Source organism: Rhipicephalus microplus, chromosome 10 (genome assembly GCF_043290135.1).
Source record: "Rhipicephalus microplus isolate Deutch F79 chromosome 10, USDA_Rmic, whole genome shotgun sequence".
Taxonomy (NCBI): domain Eukaryota; kingdom Metazoa; phylum Arthropoda; class Arachnida; order Ixodida; family Ixodidae; genus Rhipicephalus; species Rhipicephalus microplus.
In genome coordinates this window covers 95,273,667-95,300,507 of record NC_134709.1, presented here as the reverse complement: position 1 = coordinate 95,300,507, position 26,841 = coordinate 95,273,667, and the positions used below count along the sequence as shown (strand labels likewise).

The 26,841-nt window shown below is 44.5% G+C and overlaps 2 protein-coding genes across 2 annotated transcripts in view; both read right to left on the bottom strand.

The window, feature by feature from the left end:
• Positions 1–3,333: 3,333 nt before the first annotated feature.
• LOC142774812 (transcription factor Jun-like) lies at positions 3,334–4,867 on the bottom strand. Its single transcript, XM_075875917.1, has one exon. It carries the CDS (start codon positions 4,745–4,747, stop codon positions 3,908–3,910), a length of 840 nt encoding a protein of 279 aa, XP_075732032.1. The 5' UTR covers positions 4,748–4,867; the 3' UTR covers positions 3,334–3,907.
• A 12,466-nt stretch (positions 4,868–17,333) lies between these two features.
• Positions 17,334–26,841, bottom strand: part of LOC142774811 (gamma-secretase subunit Aph-1-like) — a 31,242-nt gene continuing 21,734 nt past the window's right edge. The window contains exons 5-6 of the mRNA XM_075875916.1: positions 22,894–23,021; positions 17,334–17,680 (exon numbers count right to left, since the gene is read on the bottom strand). Coding sequence (XP_075732031.1) covers positions 17,504–17,680; positions 22,894–23,021 — 305 coding nt within the window. The 3' untranslated portion in view covers positions 17,334–17,503. The remainder of the gene's footprint in view (positions 17,681–22,893; positions 23,022–26,841) is intronic.

Here is a 26,841-nt window from a genome sequence, read left to right as displayed (position 1 = left end):
TAGACTCTTGCTTTCTTATTTCTATGAAAACTTCATATTTTTGGACTGGACACGTGCGAACGCGCTTCACAATTTTCTTTAGCGGACACAAGCCACATCAACTGTCTGAACAGACACGAATTTTTCCCTTGATCATGTTGCGACAATACCGGATATAACACCGGGAATATCGCCGCATAACTACAAAGTGACCCCAACCCGTGGTCACTTTGCCCTACGTACGTGTTTTGGACTCTGCTCACAAAGCCATCATTTGTTCGATTTCACGAGTAGATGGTTTTTTTGATTGCAAATGCTTCGCTTCTCTTGTACGTATGTGGCTTCGACATCAAGTTCATGTTGTTGAGATAGCCACCTCTATAACGCGGCTTGCACTCCTATGTGGTGTTGCGACTCCGGGTCCTGCGGGCCTCAGTTTGGTAGCGGTCCCCCGTCGTAAGAACCGTCATCCAACAAGCCAGATGAGGCGCTCGTAAGAACAACAATTCATTTACATGGTTAGTAACTGAGAATTCGAAACAAGGTGATCAAGTGATCAAGTAAAACGAGAAGTCAAGAACTGTACAGGAGAACTGTTGAACTCAAAATGTACAAAAATCTTCCTCTCATATAACGCCGCGTTGGCAACCATGGGCGCAATGTCCGCGGCTTCAGCCAATACTGCGCTCGATGGTCTAGCTATTCCACCCACGAAGGCGGGGAAAGACACCACACAATGCACGTGGAGAGGGCACAGTCTACACGATGCCCAAATTTGATCACAAACGCGCTGCGCCCACGTTTCGCACACGTCACCAAGATTTCCCGCACGTCCGATTGATCCTAGGTGACCTTGGTTTCCAAGACTCTTCTGGCAGTTGGGTGAGGTTCAAAAAACCGGCTGCCAGTACACATGCCAAGCTTGCCTGACTTCGTTCGGGTATGACAGTGTAGTGGTCCTCTAGCTTATTGCCAAACATGCCAATCCATTCAGCCGATCCTATGGAGAAAGGGGGAAGCAGGAGAAAGGGGGAAGCAGGACTAATCCCTCATCGTCGAAGCGGGCTAACGCAAGGACTGCAGCAGATAGCGCCTTTTTCCTTTCCTTCAACCACACATTCTATCCCTCGTTGCTAGAAGGTGCGGCGTAGCTGCGAATTTCCGAGACTTCGCTTCTCCCCGCAAGGTGCAGCCACAACTGGTTTAGGTTTTAGCTTTCAGCCCACTGCAAATACCACGCTGGTTCCGGCCTTTCCAGATCAACGGTGACCTCGAAAACGGAACAGCTGCCTCCTTGTTTGCCCCGAAACCCTTGCATAGAGTCGAGCTCACAATGTATTTTCTTGGATTGTGCGTTTTCATTGCGCGAACTGGTCCTGGACCCCCTGTTCACGTTTTGCTGACAGGAAATCGACCCCGCAGGTGGTAGAAATTTCCGGGGGCCTCCACTACGACGTCTCTCATAATCATTGATGGTTTTAGGACATTAAACCACACACATCAGTCAAATCATCACACGTATTGGACATGCATTAGTTGGCTGTATTTCTTCGTAAATCGCGTGCAATAGAGCGTGCACCCAAACTAGGCATGCAATGACGCTTGAGATGAAATAAGTGAGACGACTGAAATACGGCCGTGGATCTGTGTCGGAAGGCCAGCGCTAGCACATGCAAAGCAGAGATACGCCTACAAGACGTTTCGACATCTAACGGGCGTATCTGGCACTGAGTTGGCTGTGTAGTCGCATTTTCCCCCCACGTGCGAGGAAATCTATATTTAGACACGGCAAGCAGTCACAAGATAAAACGATAGAAACACTGTGCGAGCCGAATGACTTTTTGATCGCGGCTGAAAATTGTCACGTAAACAGGCAATAATTGGTTCAAGTTTCCCAATGGCACTGCTGAGTGTGTCCCATGTAAAATTTTGAAAACTTGTCCCAGGTATTGGCTCATACTTACTTTCAAAATAGTGAGTGAACCTAGCGAAAGCTGTTTGGGAGCGCCTGTAAGTTGGTTTTCCCACATGAATCCTTTCCCACGAAACATTGCAACTAATGTATGTGAGCAGCATGAAGTTTTTTTTTTTTTTTTTCCAGAGCACTTTGAAGAAATATCTCAGGTCACTATTAGTAGCTTGTGCACATGAGAGAATTGAACTGCGGAGATTAGTTGCGAGCATAAAAAACATGTCTTCTGGTCTCTGATCGAGGTTGTTAGTGTGGAAAGCATAATAATTTAACATGCCCACGCATACACGGTGGCTATTTTTAAAGCTGTCGATTCTTGTTTTGACGACCAGCGGAGTTTCTTATCAGTCGAAGCACTGAGCAACACTCGCGGTCAATCTTTTGTCTCTAACACTGACACGAGCTAATGGCACAGCCGACATGGTGATTAGCTATCATGTATAAACACCGCGGTCCGTGGTCAATGTCCAGCGGAAATTAAGTGTTCTTGACTGCAAGCTGTAGATGTACAAGCTAAAATGCGCGAGATATACTAAAACCCCAAACCCATGCGGCGCTGAACTGCGACAGTCATCAAATTATCGGCAATTTGCAGAATTCCATATTGGGGGGGGGGGGGTATTTTACGAACTTTTATTCAAAAAACGAAGCTAATTTGCACGCACAGTAAAGGCCCCACCTCATAATTACTCTTAGCAAGTTATTTGCAATTTTTTACGTATACGTAGTCTTCTTTGTCGCTCGATGTGTTTTTGCCGCTTCTAATCCCACTGTAGCTAACAGAACAACAAATATGTTTCTTTTTTTGAAACATTACTAAAGGGGTACTTCTCATTGCTGACTGTCAGTCTAAGCATCGTTAACAAAGAAAGTGTAGTTCGTGGGACACACTGTCACTGGTGGCGGCTAACGCACAACGAGCAAGAAAGGTGGAGCGGCACCTTACCGTAATTCCGTACAGTATTTTACGTAACCCCTTGAAAGACTTCAATGTGCGAGACTTACGCAAGCCACGACTCCCTGGGAGATTAACTCTCGCAATCACGTGTTTTCGCCTATTCGTTGGCCTCGATGGAGAGGGGGCCGATTCCGCGAACATACAGAACGACGAAACGAATGCGAACACACAACGCGAAGGCTCCACCTCGCAATTAAACAGCGTCGCGCGTCGTTCGGCCGTTTCGCAAGAAGCGAAGGGGTCGCGCCGCAACAGAAAAAGCGCAAAACCGTGCGACCTTGGAACCCACAGCGCAGCACACACGCTAGCGGCCGCGCACAAAGAGAGAAAATCCAGCCAGGCCGCCGTCACATGTTGGCTCCGAAAGCGGCCGCAGCAGCCGACGGCGGAGAAAAACAAGGGGGACAGGGAACGACAAACGGGCTCTTTTTCTATACACAGTGGCGTTTTATTGGCACGACAACGCCCGAAACGAGCACCGTTGTAGCTGGCGGCGCTAAGGCGTCCGTATTATTCACCGGGTGGTGGCCGTTTGTGGCAGTCGCTGTGAGTGGTGACGATGGTTGAGAGATTCACACAGGGAGGGGTCCATGTACTATGTACACACACAATAACGCGCGCACTTGAGGCAAGTTCGGGCAAGTCCGCACGCGTTTCAACGAAGTGGAACTGCTAGCGGTGCACAAATAGTGAATTTTAGAACCGAATCGAATACGAACCGAATATTATTTGAATAGTAAGGCAACTATTTTCAAAACATGCCAGGAATTCTACATGATGTCTCGTCTCTTTGAGCATTTTTCGTCGTTGTAGATTATTGAAAAAAAATATTAGTTAAACACTCGGGATTTTAAATACAACTTACTCGCACCAAATAGATTGCTATTCGATTCGTCCTTTCGTACATAATCATTATATTTGAAATTTTAATTTTCGAATATTCGCACAAGCCTAGCAATTAGCGTCACATCGAAGACGCGACACGTAACACGATGTGCCTAGGGCGCGTACGACGACATCATGATCTGACAGCCCTGTTTGACGTGCGTCATCACCTCCTGCTTGAGCCGGCACACCTGGTCGCGCAGTACGCTCACCACAGTCCCCAGCTCGCTGTTCTCCGTCTTGAGCGCGTGCACTTTCTCTTCGAGCCGCGAGATGCGTTCCAGCTTTCGCTTGCGGCACTTTGATGCCGCGATTCGGTTCCTCAGCCTCTTGCGTTCCAGCTTGATCCTCTCTTGGTCGCGCATGTCTATGGGCGACAGCGGAGGGGTAGCTCCGAGCCGGGGCACCGTCTGGGGCTCGTCTTTGACGTCTCCGCCCGTCGCCGAGTGCTCCGAGGACGAAGGTAGGATGAAACTGTCGTTCGAGGTCGAGGCGCCCGAGTCGGACATGTCAGGGCCCGACGTGATTTGCTGTTGAAGCTGCGGCGGCTGCTGTTGAGTCTGTTGCTGCTGCTGGTGTAGCTGAGCGAGCGCGTCCACGAATCCGCGCGCGTACTGCTCCTGTTCCTCGGTCGCCGTGCGCGAAAAAAGCGTGGTCGGAGTCGGCGTCGGCGTGGTCACCAGCCCGTTCTGGGCGATGATCAGCCGCTCCAACTCGGGCGAAGCCAGCTGGAGCATGTTCAGGTCCGGGGAGGTGAGCAGACTCGAGCAGCGGGCCTGTTTGCGCTCGGGTCGGCCCGCGCTGTTCAAGTCCAGGGTCATGCTACGCTTGCGCGAGCTCAACTCCTCCCGCCTCGACAGCTGCTGTTGCTGCTGCTGCGCTGGCTGATGCATCGTGGTCGGCGGGCGCGCACTGTTGCCTCCGCTACTGTCCTCGTAGAAAGTCGTATCCATGGCGCTCGGCCGCACCCCACTCTGTCCAGCGCGTTGTCTCACGCACACACCCTGCCACAGAAAAGCACGCCCGTACGCACCCTCCGACACGGGTGTGAGTCACGCGCAAATTTCCCCCCCGCATCGCCTTTATAAACGGGTGACTCACCGAAATAACGCGTTCAAGAGCGTCACTTCCGCCTGACATCACAAAGAAGAGTTGCGATTCGCGAAACCTGATTTCGTAATGTTCACGTGGTCAGTGTCGTCATGGCCATGGTTGTTTCCAGGAAGAGCGGAAACGGTGAGAGTTGTTTTCCTTCACACTTTAGTAGAGAAAACAAACTAAAAAACGCGTGGGAGAAATTTTTACTTTGGCGCTACAGTCGCTTGTGACCTTAAACGCATTACTTGCCAAATAGCGCAAAAGTTTATGCGTAACAAAACAAATATACAAAAGAACTAATCATACAATTTTTATAAAGAAGTGTGGCATGCTTTAACTAAGTCAATAAAGTTACATAATAATAATTTTAACGTTTTATCACGAACGATTTTAGCGCTGCCTTGGCTGACGCGGCGGCGATAAGCGAAGTTTACTTCATGGCGACTGCAACATTTCTACTTACAATACGATAAAACTTTCGTACTGTTTGTTGTTTGCGTGGGCAGAGAAAGCGGACGCCTTTTTTCCGGTTCGAAATTAGCGATCACGTCATTCTCCCCGCAGTGTTTACGCTCGATCCCGCTCTTGCTTCTGCTATGATCCGTACAACAGCTTTACGACCGCGCGCTTAGGAGTTGTTTTGCGCGCGTATGTGACACACGTACGTACCTATGCATGAACGGGCGTCAAACCGTTCCGTTGGCTCCGTCATTGGAACTTTCGTTCGAAACGTCGTGAAAGCATACCCAGGGAGTGAGGGCTCGAATGCTAGTAGTAAATCTCGTATGACTACCGACGAAAGATGGGGCAGATGTTCACGAGTGCCTCAACTCATCTCGCAGGGCAGCCAGCCAAGAGAAAACACTTGTCAACAAAACGGTGTCCAGAAAGCCGAGGGTGCTTACTTACCGGGCAAAGGAAAGGGACGCACAGGCCGGAGGCATTGTTCAGGGTTTCTGCCAACGGCTGTTTCTTTTGAGCGCGTCCACCTGTCACCCTAAAGTCATCGTAATAAAACGAAATACGAGGTCGACATCAATAACCGTGTTTAGGACAAACGTTGGACGATTTAGAGTATGAGTACTCTGGGAGAGCAATACGATGTCCCGGCAGGATGTTTAGAAATAAGTTCTTAACGATTTAGGGTACTTGGTTGGGGAGCAATACGGGGGAGCAAAAAGCCATCCTGTGGGTATTTCATGACATGTGTTTAGAAAAAGTAGTTAGCGATTTAAAGTACTTGGTACTCAACTATGGGAGAGCATAATACCGTCCCCTGAGCGTTACACTCGATGAGGCCAAACACGGGGAATTTGCTTAGAAAAAGGTTCTTTTATCGTGGGACGTAACAAACCTATGAAACGAACGTGTGTACAACAAGCACAATACCAAACGAATGACAAAGCACAACATACATGACACATTTAAGCAAAAATGTCCAAGTCCGTAAAGCGTTCCTAACACATGTTACTAATGACTACATACACCTTATATACACACTAATCAAAATATGGGCAATGTACATGATGATATATGTACAGAATATACAAGACTTGGTGAAAATGTTAGCAAGTATATACAACAGGTATCGAGATTCGCTCAATCCACATCATTACAGCGTTAGAATGGGGTGAATATGTACAACATCTCTTTTGTCTGTCACCTATTACGATTACTTGACCTGTCCCACTTTTTGCAGAGGGCAACAAAAAAAGTGGATGTGGTTCACATAGCCACCATACAGGCTCGCGTTTGTGTTGCAGGTTTTTACGTTAAAAACTTAAACTTCTGAGCGAATATCCTGAAACATTCTGGCATCACATTGTGCCAAAGCTAATATATTGTACAATAACGACAAATCTTTATCTAACAATATTCATAGCTTTTACAGTAGCCAAGCCCTCTCTTTACATATTTTATTCAGACTAGGCGCCGGGAAGCATTTCGTGGCGGCCATAACAACTGTAGAGAGAGAGACTCAGACATGTTGAGGGAAGGAAGGGGCGCAAGTTCGACGCTGACTGCGCTCAAATCAGTTGTTGATAAACTGATTTAAACTGATCGTATAATTCCAAGGAACTCGTTATTACATCCTAAGAAAGAAAATGAAGCAATGTGTTATTGTTTTGCGTGAGTTTCAGTACTTAAAGTCAATGAGTGGCTAATTAGTTCATTATTTTGCGACCAGGCAGCAAAGTCATCCTCTGCAGTAAGCAATGCGCAGCACAATGTAATTAAATGATCGCTAGTTGCCCACTCGTGAGGCCAACAGGAATGTGCACACTGAGAGTGATAGATACATGGAGGTACAGGAAAAAGCCTCGGCAGCAAAAGGAAAGAGGAATGCGGCAATAATGAAGCACAGAGCGTTGTAGGGATACAATAGGTATGAGGTGCTTCGAGGTCTGTGGAAGGGTGTAATGGTTCCAGGGCTTACTTTTGGGAACTCAGTGGTGTGCATGAGGGCAGAGGTGCAATCGGGAATGGATGTAAATCAAAGGACTGTGGGACGCCTCGCGTTGGGTGCTCACGGGAAGACGACAAACGAGGCTGTAAAGGGCGATATGGGGTGGGCAGGTTTTGAGGCGAGGGAAGCGCAGAGCAAAATAAGGTTCGCAGAAAGGCTAAGAAATATGAAGGAGAGTAGATGGGCAGAGAAGGTGTTCCGTTATTTGTATAGGAAGAGCGTGGACACACAGTGGAGAAAAAGAACTAGAAAACTCACTAGTAAGTATACGGCTGGTATTGTAAGCCATATGTCAACAAAGAGCGTTAAGGGAAAAGTCAGGGAGGCGGAGAGGATTTACTGGATGGCAGCTAGGGAGAAAAAACCAGCTTTGAGTAACTACCGAAAGGGCAAAAATGAAATAAGGAGGGAGGCATTTTACGATAATTCAAGGGGAAGCGCTTTACTGTTTGAAGCGAGATCGGGTTGCCTTAGAACGCGTAGTTATAAAGCAAGATTCAGTAAAGAAGAAGAACAATGCACATGCTGCGGGAAAGATAAGGAAACGGCGGAGCATGTTCTGATTGAATGTGGAGATATCCACCCAGGTGTACGTTTGGGCACGAGCCTACAGGAAGCCTTGGGTTTTAGGGACAACAATGGAAAGCTGAACACACCCGCGAGTGAAATAAGTAAGAGACGGTTAGAGTATTGGTGGCAGAAAATTAGAGAGAAAGGACAAAAATAAATATTGGAAAAATAAAATATGGACAGTGTGCCGTAAATGGCAGAGAACTTAAGCTGAAAATTTACCTTTTTTCCATTAAGATAGAATTTATCGAAGTAGAGGCATTAGGCCAACATAAAAAAAAGAAAAAAAGGGTTTTTTTTTTTTTTTTGTCGAGTCTGGTGGCATACTTGTCACCACCCCGTTATAAAGGGGACGCTCATAGCATCCATCCATCCATAAAGAGGGAGAGATTTCTAGCTGACATTAAGAATCCGTTTTTTCTGTTTTATTGTGCTACCCTTGGCCGTTTTAGCATGGGCCAGGCATAAAGTTAATATACAGAATCTAAAGTAAATGTTCCACTAAGGACCGCATGGGTGCTGCCATGATGGAACGACACTCGGCTTTCAGCTGGTGTCGCTCGCCACTTCATGCTGCAATATTCCCTGACATTTTTTTTCTTTTTCTCGTGATTGTTTCATCGCAGTTAGAGATTGTTACACAAAATCAAGTAGTAGGTTCATGGCAACAAAAAATACGAATGACGTGACACTGCGATTCCCACAACGCGTGAGAAAGCCGGAGCAACAAGCCGCGCGACCACGTCCTCCAATATTGATAAAGTACGAAGATGGTGGCGCCATCTAGTAAACAAATTTTAAAACGCTCCTTTCTGCGGGGAGTAAATTGCATAAATCATCATTTCATCAATCACATTAGTCACAAATTAAGTTGGACAGTCGGAAACGCTTGAAATTCGCATCGTATAATTCCAAGGAACTCGTTATTACATCCCAATAAAGAAAATGAAGAAATGTGTTATTGTTTTGCGTGAGTTTCAGTACTTAAAGTGAATGAGTGGCTAATTAGTTCATTATTCTACCACCAGTCAGCGTTAGTACTTGCATAAAAAGAATCAACTATTGGGCCTGAATTACAAACACAGGTTTTGTTTTGTTGTATTCGTTGCGAGCGCAGAAAAAAAAAAGAAAACTTTTCACGTTTGTCCGCGGCACGTACGTCAGGCGATCGTCGAACATGGTTCTGTCTGCAGCAAAGTCATCTTCTGCAGTAAGCAATGCGCAGCACAATGTAATTAAATGATCGCTAGTTGCCCACTCGTGAGGCCAACAGGAATGTGCACACTGAGTTTCAGACTATTTAATTGAAGAAACAGGCGGCGTGTGACACGCCTTCGAAGGTCGCGTACACGCCGTGACTGAAAGGGATAGCAATGATACTTGAGGTTTTACGTCTAAAATTCAAGATATGATTACGAGAGGCGCCTCAGTCGAGGCCTCCGGAAATTTTGTCTGTCTGGTGTTCTTTAACGTGCACTGATATCGCACAGACCATGAGCCTTTGTGTTCACAATCCGGTCACCTTCAGGTCAGCTGCCGCGCAGCGACTGTTCCACCCAGGCCTCCTTGGTTCCATCGAGGCAGACGTCATTGCATCGTCCCTAAGCAGTTGATATAAACATCACGCAATATCCATGCGATTATAATACGTGAACCCGCTTCCTTATTGCGAGCATTTTAGTGTTTTCAAACCACTACATATTTAGGTATTCTGTAAATTACTGTACTGCCAACAATAATAATGTACTTCGCTGCTCGCGTCGTGACCGCTTTATCGGCCCTGCTTTTCCTCGAGTCTGTTACACTAACTTGGTGGGGCCAGAACAGCCGGTATCGCTTAAACGAAAGCCTCCGAGACCAAGACGCGGTTTGTGTCTTTGGCGCCAAAAGGCGCACGCGGCGGGGCATCGTAGAAAACACGGATTGTGAATGGAGAGCTCGAGAAATAGTTTTGCACATGTGCGAGCAAGTATTTTTCCCCAGAGAGCCTAATCGACCACAGATCTGCTTGTAGGGGAACTATTTTTCCCCATTAACTCCTGCCTTTCGTTGCAAGAAAGGGGTGGGGGGAGAGTAGCATATGCAATGAGCCGCGACATTCCTGCAGTAAAGCATTTGTGGTGCTCCTACACCTTCGCTGAAATGTGGAGGGGAATGTGGCGACCGTCTGCAGGCTCCGAAGCTCTTTCATTTCGCGTCTGACGCGGCCACCACTTTTGCAGCACACCGCTCCAACTTTGCGTTTTTCTTTCTTCTTTTTCCACTTTCCGAGAACAAATTTTGAGTCACTACCACCTGACTTGAAGGGAAGCGAGGACAGAACTCCTCTGCTTTATAGTTTTTTTTTTTTTTGCTTTTCAGACGGCGATTATCAACAGAGACACGCGCCATTACCAGCAGTTGACGTCACCACTAACCTCTTTAAAACTAATAGGCCAAGGATGACACGGCGCCTTTGAAAAAGATCGGTCCTCCTATGGAAACGTCGGCCACCCAGTCTGAGGCACTCCCACTGTTCGTCTTATGATTATCCCACTACGTTTTTTCCATCTTTCGGCTCCCATCCCACTAGAGCCTTTTCGCAACCCAGCAAGATAGGCTCTGACCAACCGCTAGATGGCACGCCCATGCTCACTCCTACTCTTCTGTCACGGCTTATAATAGCCGCCTCAGGAGGTCAATCATAACCTAATAAGCTTGGCACCAAATTTTTGCAAAGAAACTGGGTTGTGCAATTTTCCACATCCGCTCTGCAGCGTGTCCCGCTGAGGACTTTTTAATGTTTTACTACAACAATCTGTAAAGTCTGGCTAACAAGTGTTGTTTTTCTGCATTTATTTTGCACAAAGGGTACACATTCCCGTCATTTAGATGTGCTGTAGGTGTATGTCTTTTGGGGAAGCCTGGGTGTGTAGCCTGGTGATAGACACTCGCTTTCGGAGCATGCTGATACGGGTTCAAATTCAAGAATCAGAAAAAAAGTTTTGTTGCTTTATTTATGCAAAAGACATTGCCAGGTCCGACCAGCCACTCATGGCGCATAAAGCAGCGCAGTAGGTCGGCCGCAGGGCCCTACGGGAGTGTAATAATCTGCATCTAAAGCGCTGATGCCAAGAAAAATCTCAGAATAGTAGTAAGTGAATGCACAAAGGAAACCGCAAGCGTCGCGCCACTAGCCCATCTAGATGCGCACTTCGTATCATTTTAACAATTAAGAACGATGACATCAATGGCAAAGCAGAACGGTAACAGTATCACAGACGACTAATATTAGGTGGTAGCACGCAGTGCTTTTGCATATTTACGTGCAGGAAACTTCCTGCGCGATGCCTTAAAACTGCGCGCTTTGTAATTCAAAGAATAAATGTCAATGCACGGAAATGAGCAGAGAATGCTGCAATATATCGGCGTGGAACAATAATTTGGTTCAGTTTATGTGACATATTGCCTCAGCACCTTTGAAACTTCGCAGCAGGAAAGTCTTGGCAGTCGTTCTTTTATCCAAGTCAAGCAATAGATGTCCATATTCTATGTAAAAGCAACATGTCTAGAAAAAAACATAAATAGAAGTTTTGGGATATATAGAGGATTCTATAGGATATTGGTACATTACTCATAATTGAGTTAAACAGCGGCAGAAAGGTACACCCCAATCACTGTTCTGAACCCGTCGATGACGACGAATCGCAGGATATATTTGGATGATTACCGGCGAGCCTGAAAGCTCGAATACTGCAGCTATAACATTAATACGTCACCTTTCAGGTCTTTCTGAACACCGGAAAAAAAACGTTCCAAGGGAGACTATATAAAATCTAAATTTCTAATCGTAACATGCGCTTACCTTGTTTACCAGCCGAATTAGACAGCACATATCCTTGGCCACAGATGATGCAGCACTTTTTTTTTCTTTTTAACTATATATGCTGCCAGAATCGATGTATATAGCGCCAGTCTCCAAATTCACATGACTAGGCTTAACAACGCGCAAGTCTACGACACTCACAGGTCGCCTGTGGGACAGTCGCCAGCCGCCTGTGCTGTGTCAATGCCTTCAGGTGTTTCCCGCCGTTTCGAGAGCAGACATCCTTGCCCACAGAAGATGCAGTATCTTTTTTTTTTAACTATATATGCAGCCAGAATCACTGCTCTTTCTTTTTTTTTCCTGCAGTGCAACTGTGGTTAAACTTACGAACAAAGTCAATGCTATCGATACTGAAATCCGATGATTCAAGGACCGGTCAAACGTACATGCAGTATATTGACAAAAGCGTTCGCCTTTGCATACCAAAGCGACCATGACTAATCTTGCGTAGCAATCCAACCGCCCGAACGCCCTTTGATGCTATGTATTCAATGTGTGCGTTCCAGACGTAGAGCGGTCGTATAACACACCAAGGTATTTTATCTGCTCTACTCGCGAAATATTTTGAAGATGACGGCAAACCAAAACATGAAGGGGTCTCTCAAAGGAAATAGAAGTACAGAGCATTTGCTGACATTTAGGTGCAGGTGTATTTGATCAAGCCACCCTTCCGGAGCTGTGAAGTATGACTGTAGTACCTGGTATAGACTGAATATTGTCGGCTGCAGAAAAAAGCGATGTCATCTGCATAAACATATGTATGGGATAGAACTCATTAGTACATTAAATAAAACTGGAGAAAGGACTGCCCCTTGAGGAACCCCTTTCGTTTGTGCATATGTAGATGAAGAAACGCCACTTTGGTAACAACAGAACGTTTTATTTCGCGAGCATTCCACAATCCATGCCTGAATGTGCTTTGGAAAGTTCGTGTTGAACAGCTGATTAACTAAAGCTACATGCTCAACGCTGTCATAGGCTTTTGCTATGTCCAACGTTACTAATGCGGCATACTTTCTTTCCTGCCAAGCTAATTGAATGCGACTCAAAAGCTATATGGGCTTGCCATATTGAGCACCCTGATCTGAAGCCAATTTGACACGGGTTAAGAATTTTTTTCTCAATAAAAAATTTGTGATACAATTGTTTAAAGCTTGTACAATCGATTTCAGAAAACTAGCGGTTAGCGCAATGGGCCTAGTGTTGCCCGGTTCATACTCTTTATCCAGATTTTCAAGCAAAGCTATCGCCTTGGCTATTTTCAAAGCTGGAGAGAGCCATGCCATTCTTATTGAGTAGGCGATAACATCTAATAAGAACTCTTGAGATTCCTAAATTTAGCATTTTCAACATGGCCGACATGACTCCGTCAGACCCAGAGCCACTGATGGAATGCTATCTACTACTTCTGTTAATTCTGACTTGGAAATTTCTACGAAGTCGTCACTTGGGGCATGCTTTGGCGGCGAGAATAACTGGCAAGCAAAGTGCTGCTCTAACCCCCCCTACCAATGATATATAACAAATATTTTATTTCTCCCAGAGCCAATATAACCCCCCTTCCAATGATATATAACGAATATATTATTTCTCCCAGAGCCAATATAATACACTCTGCGCTCATGGCTCACAATATCATTTTCTTTTCACGAAGAAATCTGTAAAGTGAGCGTTTATTGTTTGATTTAGATAGATATTGTTTGATTTAGATGTCCAAATGTCCCAATTTTCTTTTTCTGGCAAAACTGTTCTTTTAAAAGCTCCAGCATAAAACTGGCAGTCCTTTCAGTTTTGAGGGCACTGATTGTGCAACAGTTTTTTTCCAGGCCACCTTTCTACATACACCTGTAGTCCCTGGAACATTCATCATTCTACCACAGTGTATTACCGTTCTGCTTTACGGATAGATCATAAATTCAGATTTTTGAGGGAATTCATTAGAACTGAACAGATGCTCATAACTTTTGCCTTTGTGTTTGTATCTGATAGAGAAGTTAGTGATGAAAGCAAACAATCTACATTTAGAATAACTTATACATGTACGTGCACTGGAAACCACTGCGACTAGCAGACTTATTTCATAAGTAATCGGCATGTGATTGCCATTTGTTGCACAGTTAACCACGAGCCAATCCGAGATGTTGAGGCTGGAGCTTGCAAATGTCAAATCCAAAGAAGAATATGTTTGGCCTCTCAAGTACGTTGGGCAACCTGAATTTAAACATGTAAAAGATTACCATCTTGGGACCATTCACACAAATGGTTGCCGCATGCATCAGTTTTTTACACCCCCATGTGACATGATGGGCAGTGAAATCTCCTGCTAATGAAACATTTCTTCCACACGTGCAGATTAGGGTGTCCAATGGCCGGGTGTCATGTACAACTGAAGGAAAGCAAGCATTAGTTATTGAAAATGTCTGACGGGAAGGCAGAGTTATCTTTATAACTTAAATTTCATAATCCGGAGACAGCAGTTTTAACGCTACCTTTGCTTTATGGCAAAGTCTGTTTGATAACAGTGTAATTACTCCACCCTCTCTCAAAGGGTGGTCTAAGCTAATTGTATGGTAATTCTTGATATAAAAATTGTTATCTCAATTAAGCCAAGATTCTTGCAAGAAAATTAAATCGCAATTTAGCTGAGAAGTGAAGCAGTGTAAATCAGTAATTGCAGCAAATTTTGAACGACAATTCCACTGCAAAACTCTGAGATGCTATTTTGATGAAGTAATCGTTCCGGAGACAGCTTTCTCCACAATATTCTCCTTCAAAGATTTACTGGCTGGACTCTTTTTTTTTATTTAGCCTGTGGGGATGCAGGGTTAACACGGTTGAGGGGGGACAGGCTACGTTTCTGAGCACAGGCATCAATTTCTACATCAGTAGAAACGTTGAAGTGAAGCACGTCGATGAGCATTCGGAGAAGCCATGGCTGTTATCAGAGGTGTGCACCTTATCACCTATCGTATTTACTTCACTGGCCATTGGCAGCTTATTCGACTCGAGAGGACCAGTTGGTTTTGGTGTTATAAGCTTAGCAATTTGATTACTTACAACTTGAGCAATACACTCGAAAATGCCGTCAACAAGTTGATCCATCACCCTGGCCATAGTTATTCCTATATCTACCTCGACTGCCTGTGCAATGATCGTCTCCATGAACGTTTGACGTGCTGTAATGCCAGCATAACCATATATGCTCTTTCCCTAATTATTGCCATCGCCTCCCTCCTAGAGCATCTTTTTTAGTCAATGACTTCCAGAACTTGCATTTATTCTTGTCTAATTGGACAATCTAAATAGTCGGCAACATTTTGTCTACCACACAAACAACACGTCATCCTGTCCCATACATTCGCAATTTGCATGATTTTCCCCACATCTGCTACATCGCCCCTACAACTCGCAGCCACCAACACTACGACCGAATTCCCAGCAGTTCTTGCGTTGTAATAGACGAGACACCCGCTGATCTGCTCTAAACACTATTGGCCACGCTTTATTCCCAGAAGGACAGGAAGTGCCAGAAAATGTCGCAATCACTGACTCTGTCGGGATGCACTTGTCATTCACAACTCGATTGCATCGATAAACCGCCACCACGCCTGCCACAGAAAGCTTCTCAAGAGTTTCAGCTGGGCTCAGTTGCGTGTTTACACCTCGTATGATGCCTTCAGTGCAAGCCGGATGAGGTGGAATCAATACAAAGGATGAACATTTCAGAAGATCTCTTACATAGTCCTGGTCTGGCGATCTACATACTATCCTACTGCGACCAAATGCCACACATCACTTATGCTCTGGTAGTTTGGGAACACTGCATGCAGGTGTTCTTGAATGGCCTTGGGATAATTCAATTTAATGAAGTGACCAACCAGAGCAACGGGAATGCTGCTCACACCACTGCGGAAAAACATGTCAAGAGGAAGGTCACCATGCTGCAGAGAGGCCGTCCACAGGGAACGGTCCTGACCAGGAGAATTCCTGGACATCAGTGCACCTTCAAATACAGCCAAACAAGAAAAAGAAGCTGGTCCAGCTTTGAATGAAAAAAAAAAAGTCCTAAATTCTAGAGAACAGGAAGACTTGACTACCTGGTATTTAGCCAACTAGCAAAGGCCCGCTCCAAGACCAGAGACGTTGGAATAAAACATATGAACGTGCGACACGATGAGACCGTACCTCCCATTGCCATGTCAGTTTGGTATATCAAGTACTGTACCCAATCTGCTACTTCTGGTCTGCTAAAATATCCATGACATCAAATCTGCCATAGAAGCAGCTGTGAAATAAATATAATCACATGAAAGTAGACATTTTAACTGCAACTTGCAGACACACAACCATTTGCTGCATGTAGTCTTCGCCTATTCAGCAGGAACTACTTGCCAAATCTGGGCACATTTTATCATCGTCATTCTCAACCAATCACCACATTCATCCTCAGTGCAAATTTTTTGCGAGCTTACGAAAGCTGGCATTTCAATAAGCTTTCTCCTGAATTCTGCAGTGTCATCATGGTAATGAAAATGCACCGTAGCATTCAAAACACTATGGGGCCTTTCAAGTGTGAGTCTAGTTTACAGTGCTCCACAGGCAAACTATTCTTTAGGCTTCAAGTGACTGAGCAACTTTTCGGATCGAGCATGAGACAGTGCATTAAAAATTCACACAATAATAAGCGATGATAGCACAAGTGAAGCAAGCGGAGTCAAGTCACACGATTCTTCAAACATTCTTTTCATGGCATTGGCTCTGCAGGTCTTTATTACACTGACCCTTGCAGGGATGTCTCAGTCTTTAGGAATACCACTTGCTTCTTGAGTAATTAGTAAAATCAAGTCTTCCAAATCAACCTATCAAAGAATGCTTCCTCTACCTGTAATAAACTAAACACAAATAGGACACTTTCATAAGACGAAAATGCCATGCTTTCCTTCGATTAAAAGTTATGCAGCTTTACGCATTGAAATTGTACCTGGCTATGAAGCATGCAAGAAGGTTATGACCACCTCGAATGTTCTGAAGTACACCGAAATAACATGCGCTTTAGCATGTTGTGCCTATTGAAACGCGGCCGCTGCAACTCTGATTCAGTTCTGTGACCTGATGGAAAGCTGCAACAAGTCATCCATGCTATTCCAAAAGGCCATGTATGTGCATCGTCCTATCACCTCTTTGTGTCTGTTCATTAACTGTAGGCTTTCGGATGAACGTGCATGTACTAATCCGTCAATGCAACCTGTTGAACTGTATTTGAACTTAACACCTGGCATCGAAGGCAAGTGCAGACGTTAGACTTGACTCAATGGGCCCCCTGTTCACGTTACATAGATTGGTGGTCTACACTGTCTATGTGAAAGCCAACAAAATCTTCACATCACATACTTTCCTCACATCCAAAAAATTGGCTAAACACCATTTGCATCTTAGGTATTTCTTTACAGCAGGTCACTCGGCGAGGTTGTGCCATCTCCACGATGCAGTCGATGCGCCTCACCTACAGAGATGTCTTCACGACAAAAAATGAGACCTCTTTCAATTGTTACCGCACATAGTATATCAAATTGTTCTGGGATGACATCATTTTAAGAATACATTATTCATAAAAAAAATGAGCACTCGGAAATGAGGAACATATCAGTCTGTCAGTCAGTCCCGCTGACACGATGCGAGTTGGGTGCCACGGTGTGGACGGAGTGCTGTTCAGTGGGGCGAAGTCTGCTGCTGCTGTTGCTGCTGTGGCAGGCTTTGTCCCTTGAAGCGCACCAATGCATGAACCCGTCCACCCGCTGCGTGGAATGCCAGAATGCCAGACACCAACAGCAAGAGGTAGATAGGCACCAGGGAGGCAACGTAGTAGCCAGCAGGGTTCAGCAGCGTCTGCACAAGAGGTGTTAAGTGGTTGCCGTTAAAGAGGGTCATTACATGGACATAGAAAAAGACGCAAGAGTTTATCATTGTATCTGACAGCAGAGGAGAAGATATGGTTACGCACACAACTGAAACTGAGCTGCCATTACAATATAAAATGATACTGAACAAAAGTTTTTGCCACTGAAATTTTCAGTCAGACTGAAAGATTGAGTGCTAATATCGGTAGAAATAACCTTGATGGACGGATGAAAGAACTTCATTATGTCCATAATGTAGCGCTAGCGTCCTAGCCCAAACTGGACCACTGCCACGATGGGACCGAAAAACCTAGCCTTCAGCTGCTTCGCGGGCCCGTTGAACTGCCCATAATTGTCCCTCTAATGTAGGACAGTGTAAAGATGTGTCCCCCCATTCTTTAGTATTTTCATTGTCACTGTGTAATGTGGAGCAACTCCAGGGTTTATAAAACCGATTTAGAGTGTTTTTCATCAACTGTTGCACTTAGCGCCCATGTTGTGAACTACAAGAGGTGACATTTGGTGACATTATCCACCGCTGGAAACAATGCTCCCGGATGAAACAATCCCTAAAGGGTGAGGCTTGTCTAAGTGAGTTTGCAGAAGGGGGAGAATGGACATGTGAAAGAGAGGTGGAGAAAGTAGCAGGGCAGGAGCACATGCACCCTATATTCACTACGGAAGTAAGCGACGGCCCTGTTAATGCTGGCATGCAGCCGCTGTGCTCACACCCCTTCAATAATACACTCAAACCTCATTATAACCAATTCAAATTTTACGAGAAATTCAGTTTGTTATATCTGAAAATTCGTTATGAAGGTATATATATATTGCAAGACTATTATTCATTTAATTTGTTATAACCGATACTTTGTTATATCTGGGCTTGTTAATCGAGGTTTGAGTGTACAGTTAAAAAATACCTCAAATACACTCTGTTTACCAGAATAATCCCAAGTTTTGGACGGAATTTCGATGTTATTTCTTTCTATTTTAAAGTGCAGCTCTTCAGAGTCCTGCATTGAATGGCATCACTGTTGTTGGCCAGCACTGGCATAATTGATAGAGCGAATGCGGAATCTGTCAAAATAATGAGACACTGGCCTCTAACTTCGCTTTCTCCTAACTTCATACCAGCTGGCCCCTTGGTCGGAGCTCATGCGCGTGTAAGGGCTGGAACGTGCACTGCAGTTGGCTTTGCTTGTCGCAACCGGGCTGTCGGTGTTTCAATCTGTTTCTGAAGGCTGCAATGCACACAGTGGTGTGTGCAGCACTCGGGCGCTGGCAGTTCCTGTGGCAATATGTAATTGATGTTAGATTGCTACAACTGCGGATAGCCAATATTTGGAGCACAGACGGTGCTGCCCCAACATGAAGCTGTACTCAATTCACCTTAAGTAGTATCATAAGTGTCGCTAAATTTTTCGTTAAGTATCACTTTGAACACAAAATTTGAAATTCAGATAGTTTTGTAAGCTTTGCTCATTCAAATTTTTTTCAGTATTTTAGAGTAGTTGGGGTAGTGTCAAAACATGTGAGGCCGTTGGTGCATCGTTTTCACTGCGAAATAATTTGAGCATTATGATGAATCCATTTTTTGCCTAGTACACTCCGACATCCAACGGCATATTAAGACGCGAAAGTTGGGCTAAGTGGTGTTTTATGCTTGAGAAGTAAAAACAGTGCAATAATGTCATGTCGTCCACAGTTCTTGTCTATATTTTAACACGGCAGTGTTAAAGATCTTGTTTCGCGGATATTCCGGCATCGGCATCATTGGTTGTGAGCTTTTCCGTGACAGAGAAATAGAGAAATATGCAAATAAAAAAATCCTGGCTGCCATTGGGGATCGAACCCAGGTCGTTGTCGGCAAGCGGGTGTTCTACCACACAGCCATGCCTCTGCTTGTGAACAAGCACAGTGAAAATAACTTCCCCTGCTTGGAAATGCAGGGAAAGTAACTTTCATGGTTTACGAACACACGTGTCCTATATACATGCTTCACGATACAACATGAAATATTGCCCTAATATTGCGTGGGACAAGCGTACATTGCCATGACGCATCAAAACATGGGATTATCATTATTATTTAATTGTTTAAAGCCATTCACTCACAACAGAAGGCACACACGCAACTGCACCATCAGGGCCGCATAGCAAGTCCGAATAGGTTTCATACACTAAGTTTTTGAAGTACCCACTAGGAACAGAATTTTGCTATCGCGTTCAATTCTTAAAGACAAAAAGCTTAAGGGTCCCCCAATTTTCTTTTCGCACTGCTTACTTACTTACCAAACATATTAAGAGTGTCAGCATTTCATTACATTACAGCCACAATTATTTCATTTGTGCGACTGAAACAACACAAGCTGAAATAAATTTTAGTAGGACTGCTGAGAGATGTGTGTGAAGACAAAACCCTTTATATGCTTTGTGCATAGGCAATGTAGGACTTACCTTGCATCGGTGCTCCTAGAGTCCTTTACCGACAAAATGTGCGACAAAAATAATGACAATAATTTGTAATATACAGGGTGTCCCACATAACTTGAGCCAAGAATTTGAAAATGAAAGACACTTCAGTGGCGAATTGAACCAAACGCGTACTACTCACACTAGCCTGTAGGTACTCAGGCTATCTTTTATTTCTCCCCATACTAGTTAAATAACAATTCTTAATTACCCATTTTTTAATTATGGGTTAGAAACCAAAAATATGAACACTGACATGTAGCCACGAAACTAGAAAAAGCCGCGAAATTAGAAAAAAAAAAAAGCCGTGTGACGGACCACGAACGCACTGCTATAGTGCTGCTATTGGCTTTCTTTAAAACGCGGAAAAAATAACAGCGCTAGACGTTTTGTACATGAAACAAATCAGTCGGTGGTTTCTGAAAGTGCTTTACATCTAAGTGTTCATATTTGGAGTTTCCAGCCCATAATTAAAGAACACGACATTACGAATTTTAATTAATTAGTATGGAAAGAAATAGCCTGACCACGTAAAGGCTAGTGCGGGTAGTTGCAGGTAGTATGCATTTGGTTAAATTTGCCTCGTAAGTGCCTTTCACTATTAAATTATTGGCTCAAATCAGGTGGGGCACCCTGTAAAAGTTTTCTACTGTCCCAATTGTACTCAAATTTTACCAGCTTCTGCAAGCTGAGGCACCCACTGAGATTATTAGCTCATCAGCTGCCAAAGCCAGCAGATCGATGGGCGCAACTGCAGTGACAATTTCGCCAAGGGCGGCGATACGCTGGGCTTCTGCATTTAACATAAAATCCCAACCAAGTGCCCCTTCCCCTCTGCATGAATGAACAAACCGGTGCCCCCTCCCCTACCCGCTGCGATTTTTTTCAACTGGTTCTACACTACAGTATGCTGCAGCAGCGATTCCTAGCAATGTAAGCTCTGAGATTCCTTAGATATGTGCACAATTTCATAGTACTTCTTACAGTGTGGTGTCTCGTCATTGCATTTTGAGTTGTCACAAACATTTGCGGAACATAGTTTTTTCCTTGTGATAAGACATTAAATTTCACACGAGGATCCCCTCTAGTATACTAAACAGTAAGCAAACCCCGATTAAGCCACTTTCAAGGACAACACAAAACATATAATCTGGCAGCATATAATTGAAAAACGAAGAATACAAGCAGTGATACTCAGCCTTATAAAAAAACAGTGCCATTATAGAGTCGCTTATAAAAGAAAAGTTGTCCTAGTCTAGTTGCCAAGTTGTCGTCCAATGCTCAAATTAGGCAGGACTTTGGAGTGGATGAAAAAAAAAGTGTGCTGCTGCAGAGGCTGAAGCGTGAGACGACATCCCAGGAACTCTGATTGCGCACTCTTTTAAGAAGTTTGGCATATTCAATGTGCTTGATAGCATCGACGATTGCGCACTGTTTGAAGAGAGCCACAAGCTAAGCAGCGACGGCGACTTTGGATGAGCATGGCATGGGCAAGCGCAGCAATTTTATGATGCAAATAACTAGAAGCAGCGCGAAAAAATGATAACAAAGAAACACACTGCAGGTTTAGTGGAAATATGTTTATCAAGTTATTTGCATCATGAATCAATTGCTTTGTTTCATCTTCATGTTTAATAAATGTTTTCTGTTTGTGAACGTTGTCTTCACTGTTTCGTTCAGCCTACATTTGAGAAGGAGGAGAACTTCATTCCAATTCCAGCGAGTTGGTGGGGTGGGCCAATGGCCCCACCTATGTTATGGCCAGGAGTCCTTGAATGCTGGCGGCTTCCTTGGCCCGCTGGATGGCCTACATGTAGTCTATTCTGATACTATTCTGGGACTGTGTACGACAGTCTACACTAGAGCTCGCACCTGCAACGACTTCTGGAAGATTGACGTAATTCCGGCTCTCCGCTTTGATGAAGTGCCATTATCTTTCCTCACTCAATTCCCATTGTGAAAGCAACGTAACATTCGGCATTTAACACTTTCATGCCCCCAAAAGCAGTCGGCAGCAATCACTGTTAAGCTATGCTTCGAAGGCGTCGCACTTGAGCGCATTTAGGCGTATTCCCTTGGAGTTCGGAGAGCGCCGACGAACATGTGATAGCAATGGAGTGAGAGAGACTGCACTCGCTTCCGATACTACTTGTGCTGGTGCTACGTTTTCTGCCACTGACACAGGATGTACAGTCTCCATGTGTGCGATGAATGCTGCCTTTGTGACTTGCATCAAGTGAAATGTTGCCAGCTGTGTAACGAGAGTCGGCTAAAAATAGGTATTAAATTGGTACGGTTTGTTGACCACATTTCATAACTCAAAAAAAAAAAAAGAGTTTAGCAACCAAAACAGTTTTCATGATTACAAATACCAATTGAAGTTTAACATTCAGGAAAATCGAGGTTCTTCGATGGACTGGTGCAACATTCAATGTTTTTAAGGGCCTTGAGAACAGACTCTATTTTCAAAGGTATCCAAGGGTTTCGAGGACCTGTGCGCCCTGAAATGTCATGGCAAACACAGGAACATGCCCTCAGATTTACAGCTTAAGGGAATACAACACAAACCCTCATATGGGATTTTCAGGCAAGGAAGCTGCCAAGGTCAACATCGTCAGTACTCGACAGGTTTAAAGAATACGATAATCTGAGAGAATTAACTTGGATGGCTCGACAGAAGCCCTTTGAATAACATCCATCGTTATGCACGTAGGTAGGAAGCACTTACCAGGCACGAGGCGACTAGATGTGCGATGCCGACGAAGGCCACCAGGGGCCAGCGGCCATGGTCCAAGGCGTGGAAGGACACCACCCCCCAGAAGGTGTGCAGAAGCACGAACGCGCTTGTCGTCAGTGCTGCACATGTAAATATGCACCACAGTTCACTTCAGCACAAGGGATTAGTCACTTCTTGCATGCCATGTAAGTGTACTTGCAGTATGAGCCTGTCAGTATCACAAATGCTAGTGATCATCATGCTCCACTCATGCACCAATATAAAGTCACTTGACTGAAGGCAAACGGTGCAGTAAATTTACTTTGGCAAAATCAGCTTTAGGTGCATCAAAGGGACACTAAAGGCAACTATTAAGTCTACGTTGACTGTTGAATTGCGGTCCAGAAACCTCGTAGCGTTATTTTTGTGCCAAGGAAGTGCTTATTTTGAAATAAAATCACGTTTATTGATCTGAATGGATTAACGCACTTCAAATTGCTTCCTTCAAGCACGACGTCCCACATCACTGTAGCCGTGCCTAACAATGCCTGGTTTTAGTGCGCAGCCGCCAACACTAGTGGCTGGAGAACGACGATCACAGCAGCAACAACGATCATTGAATAATTTCTTGCCATTGGCTCCGAGATGGTAGACATGCTTGGTTCAACTGGGCCCTGCTAGATGGCATGACCTGTTCAGTTTAACCAGGCGAAAATTGAACTTTCGAACCACTCGCGCCATTCTCCATAGTAAAGTCCGGCGATTATTTTTTTTTTCTATAAATCAAACAGAAACCAACAAGTAGCAAGAGAAACGAACAAGTAGCATTTTATTGCATTTCTTGATGCACAGAAGGCTCTTTATTTAGTGTAGCTAGTTCAATTACTAGTGATTAATTGTAGGCTGTAACTTTGGCCTCATCGGGATCATTTTGAAAATGTCCTACTGCAATGTGTGTGTTCTTGTGCATTTACTTTAATTGCTTGGTAAAAAAAGCACTGCTGTTGATAATATTGTCATTTCAGACGTCATAAAATGAGCATTCATTCTCACACAAATTGTTATTTGACTTTAGTGTCCCTTTACACTACACTTAAACATTAAAAAATAGTACTGTAAATATCAATAAAAAATAGCCACTGTTGCAAGTAGACCTCATATAGTTGAGAAGCATAAGAGTATGTTTGCCCACTACAGTAGACTCTACATACGGAACCTTAAGGAACCAAAAAAACACCTACTTTACACGGTTATAAGTTGACTAAAATGTAGGTTGACCTCCCTAAAATCACACTGCCAGAAAATGAAAAAATAAAGAAGCACGACCACATTTTAAAAATAAAATTTATTTACAATGTTTAAAAAATTGAATTTCGGTGTAACAAGATGACTTCACGGCAGTGCTTAAAAGCTGCGCAGAAAAGCTAGCTTTGCAAAAATACGTTGGGATTATTTTTTGATAGATTTTACAATCGAAACTACATTTCAATTCTGGGTCAACTCCTCACCTTTGGATTTCAAGTTAAGACAAAATAGGTTGACCTACATCCGTATATATATGGTATGTTCCATTCAAGACGGCGGCTAAAGAAATGCCACTGAAGCGGCTAACAAGTACAGTGGACTCCCAATAAACGAAACTCACTTAAACGAAAATGCCTAATTAATGGAACAAAATGGGCTCATGCGACCGGATTTTTATGTGTTGCGCAGTAAAATTCATCGGTTAATCGAAACAAACTCTAAACACATTGTTGACTCATTCAGGCCAAAGATAGTCTCACAACCATGGCAACACCTTGAAACAAGCCAATCCAGAAGCTATTTTCACTCGTGGTGGCTGTGGGAGCCGAGTCGGCGAGTCAGTTGAGTGTTAGGCCTATTTAGCTTAGTGCAGTGGATCACGGTGTTGTTTCAGCCAGGTGGAAAGGAAGCGGCCGGACCATGCACTCTTGCTTGAAAAAAAGCTGCGAATTCTTCAGGAGCTCGATCGAAGTGGCCTGCCCAAAACGGAGGTGGCGAAAAAATATGACATCCCAAAATCGACGCTGTCGCGGAGCTGCAAAGACAGAGAAGATTGAAGGCGCTGTAAAGAACGGGACCTTTACATCTAAACGGATACGGATGCGGACGCCGCCTTATGAACAATTAGAAAAAGCTCTTTGTCTCTGGTTCAAGTGTGCATAGAGTTCCAATTTGCTCATAAGCGGACCAATTCTTGAGCAGAAAGCTCGAGAGATCGCCATGCAAATGGGTGTTGAGAACTTCGTTCTAAGCAACGGATGGCTCAGCCGCTTCAAAACTCGCCATGGCCTAGTCTTCAAAGCAATCTCAGGTGAGAGTGCTGCAGTCAACAGGGACTTTTGCATCGACTGGCAACAGGGGCGGTGCAAGAAAATTTTGATGAGGTTTGAGCCACGAGACGTCTTCAACCTCAACGAGATGGATCTTCTTTATAATGTGCTTCCATCAAAGACTCTCACCTTCAAAGGCGAAGCCTGTAGTGGAGGAAAACGCAGTAAAGATCGCATTACTGTGCTGGTGGGTGCAAACAAGGCAGGAGATGAGAAATTCAAAAAGCTGGTAATAGGAAAATCAAGGCAACCACATTGTTTCAAAGGCGTTTGACACTTCCCGTTGCGTACCATGCGAACAGAAGAGGGTGGATGACCATGGCCATTTTTGAAAACTGGCTACGGAAGGAAGACGCAAGATTTACAAGGCAAGGCAGGAAGGTTGTCTTCATGGTGGATAACTGCCCAGCCTACGGTCAGGTTGAAAGATTCCAAGCCATCACTCTGGAGTTCATGCCAGCCAATGCAACGGCAGTGATCCAACCAATGGATCAAGGGGTTATTCAGAACATTAAAGTTCATTACCGCAGACAATTGCTTCATCGAATGCTGCTTTGTGTAGACAGCGGGAAATGCTACAGCATAGATTTATTGGCAGCCATCCACATTTTGGCCCGTGCCTGGGAGAAAGTGAAGGCAACAACAATATACAGATGCTTTCATCATGCTGGCTTTCAAGTGCAAGAAGCAGTAGCTGATTAAGAAGAAAGCCCTGCTGATGCCGACATTGAGGCAGGATTTAGTGAGGTCATGCCCTCTGCCCCTTTTACGCTGCAGGACTATGAATCAATTCATGAAAATGTTCGCACCTGTCGTGAGGAGACTCTCAAGGAAATGATTGCCGAAGTGCAAGATGAGGATCAACCTTCCAGCGATGATTGTGATTACAATATTGCCAGTGCAGTGGTGCCACGAGACCCATCAGCTAAAGAGGCTGTTGAACTTTTGCAGCGCTATTCTGAGCATGAGGCTTGTCGAGAATTTCTGGCTAGCTTGTCAGGCATGGGTGCGTAACTTGTGAAAAAACGACTCCAGCTTGCCAAACAAACCACCCTTCACTCCTTTTTTTCTTCTACTCATCCTCATGAGTAAAGTGAGCTTTGTGCAATTTGAATACAGGTTTTGATTCACTAAATAAGTGTACTTTTTGCCCCGTTGCGGTGGTCTAGTGGCTAAGGTACTTGGCTGCTGACCCACAGGTCGCGAGATCGAATCCCGGCTGTGGCGGCTGCATTTCTGATGGAGGCAGAAATGTTGTAGGCCCGTGTGCTCAGATTTGGGTGCACGTAAAAGAACCCCAGGTGGTCGAAATTTCCGGAGCCTTCCACTACGGCATCTCTCATAATCATATGGTGGTTTTGGGACGTTAAACCCCACATATCAATCAAATAAGTGTTCTTTGCTTAAATGAAACTTCTGATAAATAGAACAGTTTTATGGATCCCTTCGAGTTTCGTTTAAGGGGGGACACGGGTCTTGGCGACGAAAAAACTAAAAAAAAATCGATTTTTCAGTTTGGTGATTTTCGTTATATTCATATCATTCGCACTTGCCAGGAAAAAATGAACTCGAAAGGACGCATCGTTGAACTGAAAAATGTCCTGTT

What these genes read in the sequence shown, in the direction of transcription:
- LOC142774812 (XM_075875917.1), bottom strand. Translation starts at nt 4,747, where the DNA reads ATGGATACGACTTTCTACGAGGACAGTAGCGGAGGCAACAGTGCGCGC.